This window comes from Rhinopithecus roxellana, chromosome 2, assembly GCF_007565055.1.
Source record: "Rhinopithecus roxellana isolate Shanxi Qingling chromosome 2, ASM756505v1, whole genome shotgun sequence".
Classification (NCBI taxonomy): domain Eukaryota; kingdom Metazoa; phylum Chordata; class Mammalia; order Primates; family Cercopithecidae; genus Rhinopithecus; species Rhinopithecus roxellana.
The window spans coordinates 182,934,571-182,953,409 of record NC_044550.1 but is presented as its reverse complement, the minus strand read 5'-3'; the positions used below and the strand labels follow the sequence as shown (position 1 = coordinate 182,953,409).

General features: G+C 36.3%; 1 protein-coding gene across 1 annotated transcript in view; it reads right to left on the bottom strand.

Moving 5' to 3' along the window:
• ADAMTS3 (ADAM metallopeptidase with thrombospondin type 1 motif 3) overlaps positions 1-18,839 on the bottom strand; it is a 292,144-nt gene that overhangs the window by 34,395 nt on the left and 238,910 nt on the right. The window contains exons 6-11 of the mRNA XM_030917550.1: positions 7,896-7,979; positions 5,579-5,735; positions 4,722-4,827; positions 4,197-4,340; positions 3,432-3,564; positions 706-819 (exon numbers count right to left, since the gene is read on the bottom strand). Of these exons, the coding sequence (XP_030773410.1) occupies positions 706-819; positions 3,432-3,564; positions 4,197-4,340; positions 4,722-4,827; positions 5,579-5,735; positions 7,896-7,979 (738 nt within the window). The remainder of the gene's footprint in view (positions 1-705; positions 820-3,431; positions 3,565-4,196; positions 4,341-4,721; positions 4,828-5,578; positions 5,736-7,895; positions 7,980-18,839) is intronic.

Below are 18,839 nucleotides of genomic sequence, written 5' to 3'. Positions count from 1 at the left end.
CAGCTTTCACAAGGAATAGGATGCCAGCAGGTCAATCAGATCCCACTACCGGGGGGCAGATAGTCTGCTGAGCTGCTTCTTCCTAGTCTGACAATAGTGGGCTGAATTGTAGTCCCAAAGATATCAAGTCTTAATCCCTGGAACCGTAAATGTTAGCTTATTTGGAAAAAGGGTGTTTGCAAATGTGATTAACTTAAACATTTAAAAATGTATCCATGGGGTCCTAAATGCCATTACATGTATCCTTATAAGAGAGGGGTAGAGGGAGACTTGACCCACAAAATGAGGAAAAGGCAATGTGGCCACAGAAGCAGAAACTGGAGTGGTGCAGCTACAAAGCAAGAAATGTGGGGTGGCCACCAGATGCTGGAAGCAGCAAAGAAAAGATTCTCAACTAGAGCCTCTGGAGGGAGAATGGCCCTGCCCACACATTGATTTCAGTTCATTGAAATTAATTTTTGACTTCTGGCCTCTAGAACTGTGAGGGAATAAATACTCATTGTTTCAAGCCACCAAGTTTGTGATAATTTGTTACCTTAGCCACAGGGATCTAGTATACTATCTTAGTACATTACTGTAATAAAACCTTGCATACTACGGTTTTCATAAAAATGACAGTGCAGCTGTGTTCACCACTTTCCAGACCTTTAACGATGATAATTATGCAACACGCTACATATTTATTGTGTAAACAGATATACTCACTTTTCCAGCAGCACATTCAGTCCCATCAAGTGGAGGTCCCTTTTTAGTCTTACAAAAGTAGGGATTATCAGGATGGCTACACCACAGCTGTTTACATGGGTCAAAGGTTCGGAACTGGAAGACAGATCATCAAATTCTCAGTGAACTCTCAGCTAGCATGACATACACCAAAAATATATTCTCTACAGTTTCTTCTGTCCTGTTTCTTGGATGTGTGTATTTCAAGTTAATAGCCAAAGTTGTGACATATTAAAAAAAAACAAACAAAAAACTGCATAAGAATTTCAGGTAGAAAATACTTTTATTGTTCTTTTCTAAAATAACAATGATAAACAATGATTTGTCTGAGATTATCTGGTTGACTTTTAATGTTTTTTCTTGATGTTTCTATGTTTTGTTTTTCAAATAGACAATGTGGAAATTTTCTAAAGACTTAGTAATTATCATGAATATTGTAAATATGAAAAGATAATGGTTTGGCAGCTCTCAAGCTATCAAAATGTCTTTTCTTTATCTCTGTAGGTATGAGATAGATTGTTGAATATAAATAATAAAAGGGCTGGGCACAGTGGCTCACGCCTGTAATCCCAGCACTTTGGGAGGCTGAGATAGATGGATCACCTGAGGTCAGGAGTTTGAGACCAGCCTGGTCAACACGGTGAAACCCCGTCTCTAGTAAAAATACAAAAAAATTGGCCAGGCATGTTGGTGCATGCCTATAGTCCCAGCTACTTGGGAGGCTGGGGCAGGAGAATCTCTGGAACCCAGGAGGTGGAGGTTGCAGTGAGCTGAGATTGCGCCACTGTACCCTCTAGCCTGAGTGACAGAATGAGACACCATCTCAAAATAATAATAATAATGATAATAATTAATACTTATAAATAGTTGACCCAAAGCAGAAAAAAATTGTCAAAGTTTCTGTGTAAGATAAAGTATTCCAGGTGCAACAAAATATCATAATACATTCATACAGTTTATGAAATATTTTCCATATATTTGATTCTCATACCAATCCATAGCTGAGAAATATGGGTTACAGGTTAGGGCTATAGTTATGGTTACAAGTAAGACAGTAACAGCACGAGACTAGAGTCTTGGTTTTCATACTCTTCAGAATGGTTTTTATTTTCCTAACACACCACATTATAATATCCAAATATTTGTATAAGCAAACATGTATATTTGTGTGTGTTCTTTGCTTGTTTGCTCTTTTTCTCTCTAAATGTAAACATCTTACCAATCATTATCTAGATTTTTAAAAATATCAAACAACAGCTTATCCACATATCTATTGCCTATACTGCTAATTACCTATGTGCATAGAAATGTGCATAGAAATTTTTTTATTAGTACAAATTTTTAGATGTGGGTTTTTTGTTCTAATCCTTATTACTGAATGTGGAAATTCTACTTTTCCACGACATTAAGTCAAAGCTTTAGAAAATTCTCCGATCTAAAACATTAATGCTAGTAATTAGGAGCTCACAGTGTATACTTTACAGACAGACCAAATGGTTGCATATGGAAGGTTTCAAACAGCAGATCAATTTCTTTCTAGCCCCATGAAATACTTACGTTCCTTGCTCTAACATACAAAGTTTGCTCCAACATAGAAAAAGTCCTTCTTTTTTTTTTTTTTTAATGAACTACTAAAGACCAATATGGAAATTTAATGAAACATAACGCTAATGTGAATAGTTACAGGGAAGACTGGTTTTAACGGATTCCACTGAACATATATATGTGCCTTTCTTGTGCTAAGCACTTTAATTATATTATCAAATTTAATCCTCACACCAATCTTATCAGATAAATACTATCATTCTCCACATATTACACATAAGGAAAGTAGGCCAGAGAGATTAAATATGGTGCACAAGGTTATACATTTAAAAAGTGTCAGCTGGGTACAGTGACTCACGCCTGTAATCCCAGCACTTTGGGAGGCTGAGGTGGGTGGATCACAAAGTCAGGAGTTTGAGATCAGCCTGGCCAATATGGTAAAACCCGTCTCTACTAAAAATACAAAAAAGTTAGCTGGGAATGGTAGAGCATGCCTGTAATCCCAGCTACTCAGGAGGCTGAGGCAGGAGAACTGCTTGAACTTGGGAGGTGGAGGTTGCAGTGAGCCGAGATCGTGCACTCCAGCCTGGGCGACAGAGCAAGAGTCTGTCTCAAAAAAAAAAAAAAAGAAAAAGAAAGTATCAGATCCAGGACCTGACCCATGGTCCTGACTCCCATGCTATGCCACATGATTCTTTTATTAGACTATACCAGCACAATCCTTCCCTATGGTCACACATACATGGAATTCTGCCATCAAGCTAAAGAAAAGCAATAAATCTAAGGCTTAACAGTCATCTTCTCTGAAAGTCACAAAAACCAGGGGATGAAAAGAACATGAAGATTTGAGCCTGGCAGCCTTGGTTTCAAAGTCCAGTTCCCCTGTTTACCAGCTGTGTGCCTTAAGCAAGTCGCTTAATCTCTAAATCTTGGTTTTATCTTCTGTAAAATAAAAGTACATCAGCTCTCTTCTAGTCTGTCATGAGAATTAAATAAGACAATATATTTAAAGCATGTAGATGTAGCACATAGCAACACAATGAACACAAAATAATTGCTAGATATTATTATACTTGCACCAGTGAGTCTGCAAATCTCACCAAGCAGGAGCTACACAAACAGATTTCAAGATGCAAAATCTACATCAACTCTGAGCAACATACCGCAGTGCACATTTTATAGCCAACACCAAAGTCAAAACGACATTGCTCATCCATAGAGTAATTGATTCCAGGAAGTTCTGGGAGTTTAGGCCAATCATGATCAAAAGGGTCATCAAGGAGACAGTCATAGGAACTGTAGGAAGAAAAATATCGCATGTAGTTAAATGTTCATTTAAAAAAATCAGGTCCTGATAAAAAAAAAAAAGTAGTCTTTGCTTATATACTTTAGAATTTCATCCCAGATCATACAGCAATTTCGCAAAAACATATATTTAAGGTTTTGGTTTCGGTTTCATTTAGAAAAAGACTCTTTACCTGTATTCATGCCAGGAAAGTAAACCAAGCATGACTAAGGAGTGTAGTAGAGCCACGATTATTTGAGTCACTAATTAAACCACCACATGGTGTGGTAGGGCACATCCTGACACCTATACTGTAGAGCACAGCTGGTATCATATGCAGGAACCACATGACTGTCCTCCCCCCAACCTCAAGTTTGACCATTAATCAAAGATTCTATAACAACTTACTAAAGGAAAATTACATTACAGTTAAAAATTTACTTATATTGTAGACTTATGGCTTCAAGTATTATGACTCCACGATAAAATTGTTGTGCCGAATGTTCTAAATCATAAGAAAATGTTTATTATCAATAATAGTTTTCATTTACTGGGAATTTTGCTATGATCAAGTCCTAAGAGTCAGTTTTATGTCTGTAAGCTATAAAATAAATACTCTCATGACATGCAGCAGGGGACATACTGGATATATCTTTTCAATTCTTGACCACTGCATCGGGACCAGTGGTAACGATGGAATGCGGCTTGTACCAAGGGGGCCATGACACTTCCCATAGCAGTCTCATCACCACACCTGTTGCCTTGTCCATCATGCTCCATTCCCAACCTAGAACAAAAAAGACCTCATTGGTAAGAATCAGGGGCTACTGCCTTCACTTAATTTTGGTTCTGAAAATAAGCCCTGGGAAATAACGTATTTTTAAGTCAGCGTAGCTTTCTTGAAGAAGTCACAGAAACAGAAATTGACAGCAACCTGACAGAAATGCCTTTCTTATTCTATAGCTCTGAAAACCACAGGAGTGCCTCTGTAAGCCAGTCACTCATTTAGTTTCAGTGCATGACCTCTTCTCTGTTTGCAGTTCTTCACACTTGGCAAAAGACAAGAATTGCATGCTGGCATGCATTCTGCCCAAAGAGGAAACAATACTGGGAGAAGCAGGAAAGAAAAGATCTTTTTTTGGCTTTATAGCTGTCAGCAGTGACTTACACATGGCCCGTTTCATGGGCTACTACAAAAGCAGATGAAAAACCATCCTCATGATTCAGGGTACAACTTCTCACTGGATGACACATGCCGGTGACTGGAGCATATCCTGTAGAGAATAACAATTACTTTTATTTTCATTTTATGAGAAGACTCATTAAGAATTACAACTGGACCTTTGCCTAGGGGAAAAAAAGTAAAAGCCTTTCAGGAAACAGGGGCAGCTTTATTTCCCTACTAGCATTGTGTCACATTCTCTCGGGAAAGCCACAGGTAATGGTCTCTAAAAAGATTCACTGTGTCTGCATTTTCTCCTTTCCTAAGGGAAGGAATGGCCCGGGGTTACCATTCTCTTCTGCCCACCAGCTAAGCCCTGTCTTTCTGTTTTAGTAAATGGTCCTTCATATCGTGGTACTGATGAAGGAAGCCAGAAATTCCATCAATGTTGAAAAGAAAATCATCAGTCTGCTTCTTCCAAAGTCCACATCAGAATTTATTAGATAAATGTAAGCTGACTTTGGAAGAAAGCTCTTTGGCAGCAGTCATTTCTCATGGCATCTCTTTTTTCATTCCAAACAGTTAGAGGAAATCACACTGCATTTTACAGCATCCCCTCCATGCCCCCAAATGCACAATCACTATTTTAAAAGCAAGTATAATTTATGATGGTATTTAAGTGGCTTTTAGCATTGAGAACTCCACAGAAGTCACTGGAAGCATCAGAAAGAAAATGTATGCTTGGCCGGAGTGTGGTGGAAAGTGGTGGTGGAGAGCTGAACATTTGAATAGACTGCCTGATTTAGGATTACTTTTTAAAAGTCATGACTTTAAGTATTTCTTCTACATATTGATGGCAATACCTTGCATTCCAGCAGGTCCAAAGTCTTGCCTGGTTAAAAATATTGCATGGTCATGGTGTTCAGAGTGGTTGAGATCAGATCTTTGTTGCTGGGATGCCCAGCGACACACATTCTCCAAGCTTCTGGATGGGTTTCCCCTTTCTATGAGGCTGATGGACTAAGAGAAAACAATATGTTAAAGACACACATGACAATTTCCCAAAGGCTTCATTTGATAATTTTCTCTGAATTGAATTTGGGATTAAAGTATTTAAACAATGATTCAATAATATTTAGGGCTTATTTTGATATTCACTGTGATTTATGAATTCTAAATGCCCATGAAGGGTATTTTAATAATAATCAATTTTACCTGTGTGAAAGTCAAATAATGCCATTTTTGAGAATGGTTTTGTTATGTTTGAGAGAGAATCTCACAATTTTACCTGTGGGAAAGTCAAGTGATACCATTTATGAGAATGATTTTCTTTTGTTTGAGACAGAATCTCACTCTCTCACCCAGGCTGAAGTGCAGTGGCATGATCTGGACTCACTGCAACCTCTGCCTCTCGGGTTTAAGCAATTCTCGTGCCTCAGCCTCCGGAGTTGCTGGGATTACAGGCACCCACCACCATCCCTGCTATTCTTTTGTGTGTGTGTGTGTATGTATTTTTAGTAGAGACGGGGTTTCACCATGCTGGTCAGGCTGGTCTGAAAGTCCTAACCTCAAATAATCTGCCTGCCTTGGCCTCCCAAAGTACGGGAATGTTTGATGTGAGATTTGCTATTGTGAGGCAACTTAATATTAACCATTTAGGTAATAATTTTAGTAGTCTAAATAATTCCTGGTTCAGCTTAGATTTGAGTTTCATAGAAGTGAGAACAAAAATATTGAGAAAGATTCTGACATGTTTTTCCAGAGATGTGAATGTATAAAATATTAATTAAGATTTTTGTTTATTTTTTATGATCCAGAATTAATCAACATTTGGGGAGAATATGAATTCTTCCATGAGTTGGCAAGGCTGGTGAAATCTTAGTCTATGCAGAACCATCAAATTACATTAACTTTACACTAAAAAAAAGAAAAACTCCCATTTTTTTAAACTTTACGCTACTGAAGAAGGGTGGACTCTTCCAGTTCTGATATAAGAAAATAAGTTCATCGAATGTTGCTACCATCACATTAGGGTCAGGAGTTAAAAGTTCAGGGGGAAAAGGGTCCAACCTTCAAGAAACCACTAGCCACACTTCTCAGAGTAGTTCTGATGAAATGAAATTTGAAATTGGAACCAAAAATTAGTCCCTATTTGACTGACAGGCTGAATTTTGTTATAGTTCAGCAAATGTTATTACCAGTGTTTACATTCTTAATAAAACCAGCTTCCCTTTTTTATATACTGATCACATACTTTTCCAAACAAATGCTTTAACAACCAATTAGAGGCTGTTATTTCCAGCTGGAGTTAACTCATATTCCTTGTTGGCAATATAAAGTAGGTCAGGCTTATGTGATAAAGGTCGATGACACTCTATCATTATAAAATGATACGTAGATGTTAACTATTTAATGAAATGCAAACACATGGATTTTTCCTATTTCCTAAATGTACAACTTCATTAGTATTTCATAATCAGGAGGATTAATTATGAGAGAGAGATGTGTAATTTTAAAAATCAAGAAAGTTGTCAAGCTAGTTGTTTCCTGTATGTTTCCTCCTTAAAGTAGCTAAAATCAATTATATTACATGAAATGCCTACTATGTGCATTTTTATCCAACTTTTGCTTTTGAAAAAAGTAAAGCTCTTTTAAATGAAAAGTATTCACTGTGCACCTCACTCTTCTTAAGGGGAAAGATATATGTATATACAACATTGTTTTTAGTGAATCAAGAGAAGACAAAGATCTTTGTCTTTTTTCTTCATTGTACATTCCAAGCACGTAGAAAGTATCTGCCACTTAGTAGGCATTCAATATAATTGCTTCTAATGAATAAATGAAACACACACTTGATGATAACATTAGGCTAAGGAAATTCTCTCTCCTCATAATAGTATCCATTCTTTCCATTCATAAGTCACACCTAAAGTCAAGGTAATTATCTACATTTTTAGACAGAAATAAATAAGCAAATGGTAGCCGCATAAAAATCATTCATCATCTGCTCAAATTTGGAAGTCTGCACTCACATGGCAGTTTATTCTCCTCAATCTCAAGCAAGCAGGGGTTTATGTGGAATATATCTAGGCCATAAGTTAGACGTAGCTTGAACAATTTAATCTTCTATTTGCTAACCTAGTCCCTAATGTTTACAATTCATTTTTTAAGACATTCTACCTTTGCATATCCCAGCATTATCATGCGCACCAGGACCACATTTATATGCACTCCGAGGGACTCATCATGGTAAATTTCATTCACCTAGAAACAAAAAAAGATAATTGCTAAAAGAAATGAAACACTGAAGATTTCATGAGATGTACATATAAGCTATGTAATCACCACAAATAGATAAGTAAATTGCTATTTTTAAATTGAGTTTAATAGCTGCACTCTGAAATGTAGTCATTTACTTTTAGCTTTGAAACAATCTTTGGATATGTAAATTGCTAATTCTGTAAACTCCACAGTAATATGAAAGTACAGGATATGTTCAAAAGGGTCTTGTTATACTAGTGCAGTGTTAGAAGGAGTCTACGTGTGATGTAATCCGAATATAACATTAGCCAAAAGCAACCACAGGAAGGTGACTTTGGCAAATCATTTGCTAGCCTGTGAGTTGCCCACAACCACAGTAAAGGAAAACAGCAAACGTTTGCCTACTGGGGTGTCTCTGTGACAACTAGGGGTGCTACGTCTGGTTGAGAGATCCAATGGCTATGGGGTCTGTGTGCAGGAGCTGTGGTAGTGTATCTGAGAGCCAGCTAGCAGGTGGGGCAGCTGAAGCGATTGCTTGAAAGTGCTACAAGATAGAAATCCTCCAATATTTAAGTTACTAAGGAGACTGTACGAGTACCTATCAGATGAATGTCAGCCCTGGATGCAACTCTGAGTCACTGCTTTTTGTTTAATTTCAAAAAATTAGGCTGAAATTTCTTTTCTTTTCTTTCTTTTTTTTTTTCTGAGATGGAGTCTTGCTCTGTTGCCCAGGCTGGAGTGCCGTGGTGCGATCTTGGTTCACTGAAATTTCTAAAAGTGACTCGGTATACTTTAAAATCATAGATGTTGGAATAAGTGCAACCTCAGAGGTCGTAGTCCAACTCTGTTTTATATAGATGAGGAAAATAAAGCCTGTAGAAATTAACTGACATGCAAAACACACAGTGAGCTATTGGCAGATATGAATCTGAAGTGAACTGTAACTGTATCTTCTCATTAAGCTAGTGCAAAATTATTGCAAATAAAAAATACTTAGCAACATGGCAAATGTTAGCAGAAAGGAGAAAGGTGGAGTTATCAGGCTAGAATGCAAAGTTCTTGGCTGTTCCCAAAAACAACGACTCGACACTTGTTAAAAAGACTAAAAGAGGGATGAAAAACTAACTGCAACTCAGCTTCGGATCCAGGAGATTTGAACAGTAAGCACAGCAATCTGAAACCTGCACAGAAAAGATAGGCATAATCTCATAGAGAGTGGCTTTAAAAATAAATATAACTCAAGAATGACTGAAGAATGCTCTAAAACAAGAAACTCACAAATCATAATATTTCGATTTGTCACACAGACCAAGAAGATTCAACTGAATTGTTTCAAGAATCCAACGTGACTGCACAGAAAACCTTAAAAAAATCAGGGTCTTGAATGTAGACTGAAAGTATACTTATTGAATTTGTAGAAGTCACAAACAAGAAAAGAACAGCAAAGGTGGAAGTAAAAAATCTGGCTAAGCTAGAATATGCTAGAGATAACAAAGTATAACTTAAAAAGAAAAGATGTAAAGTCCTTTTAAGTGGAAAAATATATGAATATATACACACACACATTTATACATATATACACATGCACATGCACACACACACATACTCACATACATAGACTGGTAAGACTCAATTTAATACTTCCACAAGATAAGGCAAGCTGTGGAAAAAAAATCTGCAATACACACTTGGATTGTGTAAGTGTGCAGGCAGACAGCTCATGCCCAAGTTGTCCCACTCTAGGCTACAGAAAACCTGAAGTATTGAGTGCATTTTTCTGGGCTGTCTTATGACAGAGGTGCTTGACAAAACATGAATATATCATGAGAAGAGCTAACAGCAAGGAGGCCAGAAAATGTGTCTTATAAAGAAGAGGTGGGGAGACATAATGGTTAAAAGCCTGAATGCCCCACATTAATAGTCTCAGATAAATCCTGGTTCAACCCCTCACTGCTTGTGAGACCTTTATTATTCTGAGTGTCAATAAAGTGGACATAATAAAAATAATATCTCACAGGGTTAGGGTGAGAATTAAGACAGTTAACTCATGCAAACGAATTGCTCAAAAATTTTATGAGTGAGAGGGAGGAAGGGGTTTTTAAGGATATTAGAGTATGAGAAGTAGAAAAGAAAAACATAGAAGAATTAATAGCCTTCATATGGAAAAGGGGTTTGATTCATTCTGTATATCTATAGAAAATAAAACTTAAAACCATTCACATTATTAAAGGGGTAAATTTCAGCTCAATATAAAGAAAAAGTGAAAGTTAGACAAAAGCTGTTGTTTCTCATGGGCTTTTTAGTCATGGGCTGATTCTCTTATCTTATGCCACACTTCATGCTACCTAATTGAAAAGTGAATCAACTCTTCCACTCCTCCTCTTCTGGATTCATTATCTGATAACATATTCCTAACTTTATAGTTGCAATAAAAGCTAAAAGTCAACAGCCAGGCCTGTCACCAACACATTCATTCAGAGACTCATGTCTATCCCAAGAGGCTTCTTGTAAGGCAGCTGTTTCAAATTAGAAATATGGCTTTGCACACCACCTTATAACATGTACTTAGTTTAATGAAGTTGAAATGTAAAATGCACTTGATGTTAAAATAAGGTTGAACAATGTTAGTAAATAAACAAAACTAGATAACAATAAAACAAAACTAAAGAAAAGGAGACAGAAAGAGTGAATTAATTTCTGGAGAAGGAGAAGTAAGAAAATGTAGGAGGCACTTAAGCCAATGCACATAACAGTGACAGCTACACTGTAACATATGTAATACATCAATGCTATAGGAAGCTCCTACATCAGAAAGTCTTAGAATAATAAAATGAAGGAAAGATGGGAATAATAACAAATAGCTTGTGATATTTGAGTTAGTATAAAACGTACATATAGTCAGCCTAAATTAGTAAATTCATTTGTACTTAGTGAATTATAAATTAACATAGTGTCAAGAAAGTACAATGGACAAAATTATTAATCTCAGTAGCAAATATGATATTACAAAATGAATAAAAGGGAATTTTTAAAATTCAGATTTACCATTCATCAAAATAAAAGTATTACTTAACAAACGTCACTATTATGCCAGGCTAATTAGAAAACAGGGTGACCCAGTAGAAACAAAAATCAGTTTAATAATGTTCTGAGTCAGCACACATTTTGAGATTCACAATATATGCATAAATTATTACAGGTAGAAATAATCAAATTCAAGGGAATAATATTTTTACACAGCACAAAGTATTCTTTCAATGTGGCAAATAACCAGCTGTCTATACTGTACAAAGCACTGTACCTTATTATTTTGATTTTCAAGGATTAAAAAAGTTCCTCCATATTGTTTACTTCTAAAATACACTTAATAATTTGACTGCTTTTCACCTTGCCAGGCCCTATCAATTCCTGAGATGTACTGTTTTTATATTCGGAAACACATGGAGTATGATAAGAGTTGGAGAAATAATATAGCACCATATTATTAGATATTCAAAACCCTGGGTTCTGTTCCCAGCTTGGCCATGGATAAACTGAGTGATCTGTTCCCAGCTTGGCCATGGATAAACCTGATTCTTGCTTTTCTTGTTGACAAACTCTAATTTTACTTCCTTTGTCTGTTTCACAGTGTTGTTGCTCAAAACAAGCAAGATGCCATATAACTATACTCAGTAAAATACAAAGTACTTGAGCACCTATCCCCCATCCATGCACAAAGTTTAAAAAAAAAATTGCAAGTGCATTTTCATAATCTACCTGAAAAGTTCAAGAAAAACAATTGCCCTAATCATAGTTTTTACTGAAAGGGACCTCAAGATTCTTCTATTTGAAATTTGTTAAATCTCAATCTCATTGAAATATCTAGTTTAAATTATCAAGAAAATTATTGGGAAAAAATCATTTAAAAGCTATTTCCAGCAGATGGCAGTATGCATGCTTCAGAGGGGCAAAGGACAAGCTACTTCATTCACCTGAATGTGCTTACATACCAGTCAGTATGCCGGTGCTTTCCTATATTTACACATAAATGAAACAATCTCCTTGAAATTAAATAAGAATCGTAAAACATTATAACCTGAGACAAATGCTACGTTTTAAATGCTTACTCATTTGACTCTTAAGAGCAAAGAAAAATATTGGAAAAAATCATTATTTAGACTTTTTTCAATGTCATCTGATTACAAAATTACATAAGAGGCATAAGGAAATTCTCATGATTTAGCTGTTTTTAACACTCAAATAATATAGAGAAATAACTAAAAGGATATACTAAATTAGCAATTTGAATCTGTCAAGATGGGCTAAATTCTTATTAGGAAATTCTTAATAATTCTAAATTTCTTATTTATTAAGAAAGTAATTTTACAACTTTTAGTGAAAAGGAAAGTAACTTTTCTGAAGTAAAAGCAAAATCAACAAAAAGAACAGCTAATAATACAGAGAGCTTATCAGCTTCCAGACACTGCATTAAACACTTTACATATACTAATTCAAGTAATCCTTGAAATAACTTCAGAGATATTAACTCCATTTTACAAGTGCAAAAGCTCAACATATATTAGAGAGCTCAGAATCCTATAGTGGACAGATGTTCTCATTGCCCAGAGAAGTTAAGTAACTTGCCTGAGATCACACAATTAGTACACAAGCAAGGGATAAAAATGAGCAGTCTGACTTCAGAGTCATAGCTATACCCATTTTGCTGTACTTCCACAGACCTGCAAGCCACAACACTGTCATTATGCATAGGATGTGGTTTTAAAATCATCAATAGTGATTCTCAACCTTTAAGAATATAGTGTGGAAACATATTGAGAAAGAGAATGTAAAATTTGCAGCTTCTTTTCATAATCTTCCTTATATAAATTTTAAGCAAATGAGGAGTCAGAGTTTACATTTAATATAAATAGGATTGATGACCAGTATGAGGGTATTCCACAAAATATTGAGAAGAAATAAAGAGGAGCTAGAGAAGAAAAATTAAACAAGAAAATAAATCAAGGGTGAAATGTACAACCAGTGTTTTGGATTGCAAGAAAAGCAGTAAGCATAAACATTCTAAATGATGTATTTGACACTGCATAATGCAAACCAAAGTACATCTACAAAAAAAACTGAGTATCTTTTCACCATGTGAGCCAACCTATTGGACCATGGGTAGATTTTCTGTGAGGTGTTCAGGGTTGAGCCTAGAGTCTTTATTAAATTACCTGAAAGAAGGGGTGAACAGAACATTAATTCAATTTTCAGATGACCTGATGTTGGAAGAGTTTGTCAATGATGTGAGGGAGGAAAAGGTAAAATCAAATCAAGTATTCCTTTCCTTGAAATGAAAATTCCTTCCAGGTTTGTTCCCGGACAGGACAATTTCTCCCAGGACATTTCGTTGGCAGGACAATCTGACCTGCTTTGTCTGACTAGCTGATGAACAGCTTTGTCTGGCTTCAACAAAGCAATACTCATTTTTTGTTCAGATGGGTAGATTAGGTCTTGAGAGGCTGGATAGCTTAGCAGTGGAGAGCATGAGCTCTGCGTTAGAGCGCCTGGATTCGATCTTAGTTGTGTGATGCTGGGCATGTTATTTGTCTCTGTGCCTCAGTTTCCTTACCTGTAAACTGGGATAATTACAGTATTATCCTCATAGGACTGTTGAAAGTAATAAATGAGTTTATATAGGTACAGTACTTGATGCTTGGCCCTTGCAAGTACAAAAAAAAAAAAAAATAGCTGTAATTATTGCTATTATTCATATAGAAGCAAATAAACACCACATATATACAAAAATTTTTTTAAAAGAGACTTTTGGTTAACTGAAAATAAACAAGTACTGACGAGATAGCCTAAGTGATTCTGGCTAGATATAAAAGAATTCTGAAATGGACTGAGAAAAATATTACTTTGTCCACAACTATCTCTTACATAGGTAAAAGTTCCAAATTCATACCTGCTTGGATTCTCAGCCCCATACTCAATATTCCTTTTCCTCAGAATACAGAGGTGTCTTCCAATCTGCCAACTCTTCCCTCATCTCCAATCTCATATGAATAATAACTACTGTTTATTGATACTCTTATCAAATATTTATTGAACAGTTGCTATGTGCCCAAATGTTCTAGGGGTGGAGAATGGAATAGTCAATACCATAAAACACTCTGTTCTTATGAAGCATATATTCTATTGGGCAAAACAGCCTATAGGCATGAAAAAAATGAATGCAAAAAGACATGCAGGCAATGTCATTTGAAATGGGAATAGGTGTAATGAAGAAAACAAATATATGAGTGACAAGATAGAGGAGGACAAGAGGAGGTGAAGATTGGGTACTATTTGGGATTGGGTAGTCAGGAAAGGGAGAACCATGGACAGGAAAGAATAATTGTGTGACTGTTTAGGGAAAAAACAATCTAGGCAAAGGGAAGAGCAAGTGCAAAAGCTCAACATGTATTAGAGAGCTCAGAATCCTATAGAGGACAGACGTTCTCACTGCTACTTTATAAAGAGACTGAGACCCAGAGAGGACACACAGTGTTTTCCTCAAATGATTAGCAAAGCTCTCAAGTCTATGTGCTATCAGCGCCTGTTCTCTTTTTGCAAATACCTTGCTCTATGTTGTGTTTTGTTGTTGTTGTTGCTGTTTTGTCATGGTGGAAGCACTGAGTCTCTAGACAGTCACTCCAAAAATCCCCTCCATGTCCCTTGTTTAATTGTTTCCTTCCTAGGGATAGTAATATTCTCAACTTTCTTTCATGAAAAAAAAGAAAATTAAAAAAAAAAAAAAACTATCTACAATGTTCTGTGGGATGTGGTACTGTTTACCATGATATTCTTCAATAACACTATTCTGTTTCTTTAGCATGATTTGCTCTACTTTCTTTGCCTAACCTTTGCATGTCAGTGTTGCTCAAGGTTTGTTTGTTTGTTTTTTGACTGTTCTCTTGATACCTGTTTCCCCTGCAATATTAATATTCTCTTCATTGCTGTTTCTTCAACCAATACCTATAGGCTGATAAATTCCAAACTTTGTTTTTTTGTTTTGTTTTGCTTTGTTTGTTTGTTTCTTTTGAGATGGAATTTCACTCTTGTTGCCCAGGTTGGAGTACAATGGCGTCATCTCGGCTCACTGCAACCCCGACTCCTGGATTCAAGCAATTCTCCTGCCCCAGCCTCCCTAGTAGCTGGGATTACAGGTACACGCTACCACATCTGGCTAATTTTTGTATTTTTGGTAGCGATGGGGTTTCACCATGTTGGCCAGATTGGTCTTGAACTCCTGACCTCAGGTAATCCACCCACCTTGGCCTCCCAAAGTGCTGGGATTGCAGGCATGAGCCACCATGCCTGGCCCCAAACTTTTATATATCTAACAATGATTCGTCTCTCTCACGCGTGAGGGCCATCCGTTCAACTCCAGTAATAGGACTATCTATTTAGAAGTACACCTGGATACCTCATAGTATACCCATCTCATCTCTAAAACCTGTTCTTCTCTTCTAAATATTTTATCCCAATTACAGACTAAATCATCCTTGGTTCCTTCTTCTTCTTCAAGTATTAGAGTCATTTTACTACCAAGTACTACAGACATCTCTCAAACCTGTCCACCTCCACACCCAGCAGCTTAGTAACCATCCAGCTCATGCAGCCTGTTGCAATAACTGGTTAAAACTTTTGTAAATATTTTGTATTTAGGTGATTTGGGCACATTTTAGTAGCTCTCCAGAAAGGAAGATTGTAAGGGTCGATGGCTGTTTTCAATAAACATGAGTCTTTCCTTTTATATGAATTATGTTTTACTTCATTTAAGTATCAAAGGAGCTTTGGAAAGCCCAAGAATAGGCAGTCAGCTGTGAGGCCCTACAGACTCTTGTGTCCTTTGTAACGATGGACACATACCAAAAGCCCAGGTAGAATTGTTTACCTTTCCTCAAGATTGAGAAAGATGGGTTAGCACAGGATGCTATAAACTTTTTCTGTGTTTTACAACCCGGGAAAATATAAAGGCTGGAACAAAGTAAGGAAGGATAAGGTCAGTCTGGTATCTGTAACCTAAGAAACAAGGATGTGCGAATTTCAGGAAGAGAATTTGAGGCTGCAAAAGCAAATGGGGGAAAGGAAGAGGAAACTGAGATGTTTCAGTAAAAATCTAAGGGACCTCTTAAATCAGCAAGACTGTGCGGATGTTGTGTTATGTTAAGGTAGCATGTGATGTGGGGACTTACTTCTAGAGTGATAGATTCAGGATATTCCTGGGAAGGTGAGTATGATTTTATAAAAGGCGGCGGAATCAACTTGTGCTTGCTGCAATCTGTCTCTGTGATCTGGTATGTTCAATCCACATCAGGGAAATTAAGGCAGTTTGTTGAGGGAGGGAAGTATAGTGTACGTAACAAGGAGTATGGACCTAGATAGACACTATGAACTTAGAAACTATGTGTCTGTGTTCATAACATAGTGTCTAACAGAGTCTCTCTCCTCCAAATAATTCTAATAATGCATCTCTTTCTAAAACATGGACTGATCAAGTCACTAATCTTCTTAAAAACCCTTTATGACTCTTCTTTGACAAGATGAAATTCAAACTACTCAGTATGGCACTTATTATTTTCTGAAGTTAGCCCCAGCTTCTCTTTCCAGTCTCCTCATCTGCCATCTCCCCTAAATACGTTTTAATTTTACCATGCAGCCAATCTAGAGTGGCTCCAAAGACTCCATGAACTAATACTTTTAGTATCTTGTTACAAGCTGTTCCCCATCTTCCAAGAACCTCTCTCCCCTTTTTCTAGCAGGAAAATGCCAATTGAGTTGGAAAAGTCCAACACAAATGATATGTCCTCTTATGAAGATTTCAATGACCACTGGCATTATTTGCCAAACCATATCCTCTCTTTTTCAATTCATGTTTACATAGTACTCTGCAACTGAATCTCTTGAGGATTAATATATTTTCTAGATCTCTATCACATTGTATTATCATTTGTTGATTGGTTAATTTTACCTGCTACAATTAGCTCCTTGTGGAAAGGAGCTATGTTTTATTAATTTTTGTCTCCCAATAATTTAATAGGACCTTGCCTATGGTAGGTTATATATGCTAGGTGAATAAATGCCTAGAGGATTGATTTGAATCCAAATGTAAGAAATGGATTATTGATAATGACTCAGAATAGAAAACTGCTACATGATATGCTAAGGTTGCATGAATATGTATACTTTCCAGGTAAATCTGCATTGCACTCACATTCAATGTTTTCAGAAAAAAAGTAGTGTATTTATATAACCATCGTTAAGTAACCAGTAACCACATATATTTGCTGCTAACTCTTGAATAAGTCCATTAATACTTTTTAAGGACCAGGGTACTTCTGTGGAGTTTATATTTTCTTTACAAATACTGGTTAGGGAAGCTTGCCCTGTTCAGATAACACATTTATGCTGGTTCACTGTCCATCATAAGTAGCTAATTTCAATATACAAAGAAATTGATGAATTCACTCAATAATTTATAATTTCTTAGAAGTCCAAGACTGTTTCTTTGTACTGGGAGGCACTCTTTCAAATTAACTGCTTTCTTATCATTTAATAAATCCTGAGATTAAGGCATAAATTCTATTATTTACAGGACTCTAAAAATGTTAATAGGCACATTAGACCCAGAAGACCTTAGCAAATAAGATCTTAGCAAATAAAAAAAGATACCTTTGACCTGTCACAGACAGCACAGTGTTGCTGATGGAAAATATCTGGCACATTGAAAGAAAACAACCTACCCTCTTAACCATAAAAATCTGTCTCATCATCCTGTTAGAATTTTAAACAAGATTGCTAGCTGGTTTGATTCAATCAGGTAACTAACTGAATTCTCATTTCAAAGACTTGAGTTGTATAAACAAGACACAGAAACAGATAAAGGAATCAGAGTTTTAACTAGCAAGAGATATATAAAATGACTCAACTTTGTAATGAGAGGCAGTGAAGTTTGGGGAGGAAGAGCTTCAGGCCCAGAAGGCAGATATAGATCTGGGCTCAGGTCCTGACTCTGCCATATTAGCTGTCTGACCCTGGGAACATCACTTAACTTCTTTCAGCTTCAATCTCTTTATTTGCAAACTGGGATTAAGGTTGAACGCATCTTAGCGTTGGAAAGTATTAAATAATTTATGTAAAGTATTCATCAGAGTTTCAGGCACAAAGAACTAAAATGTTAGTAGTATTATCCTTCACTGTTAACATTAAATCTTTATTTTGAATCTAGATGCAAAACTAGATGATTTCAAGTACCTTCAAAGATTTCATCACTAACCTTAATTCTCCATAATCTATTTTCTTCATTGACCAACTCATCCACATAAATGGAACCATTAACAAACAGAATGTTCAAGTCAAAAAAAAGTATAAATTATGGTAGATTCATCTCTTTCCCTCAGCCCATGGATTCAATAGCAAATCCTACTGATTTTACCATAAACCACCTATTATTACTGCAATCCTCATTGTCTAATAAACCATCCTCTCTTGCCTAGACATTTATATTCACTTTCCAGTTGGGTCTGTCTTCATTGTCCATAGGCCTCTCCAATTTTTCTTTACAAGACCGAGAGAAGCAGGAACCGACCCTCAAAGGCTTTTATTTTTTACTTAATACTGCATTCAAGCTCCTCCCATGACCTGAAAGATGCTTGCCTTCTTCTCCTAGCTCTGCCTAACTCCTACACACTAAACTTGAGCCACGATGACCTTCTTTTAGTTACTAAAACACATGCCCTTATTAAATGGCTGGATCTTTTACATTAAGTCTCAATTTAATAATCAATTCCTGAAAGAAGGTTTTCTTAATCAAAATGTCTATGTATCACTCTATCACCC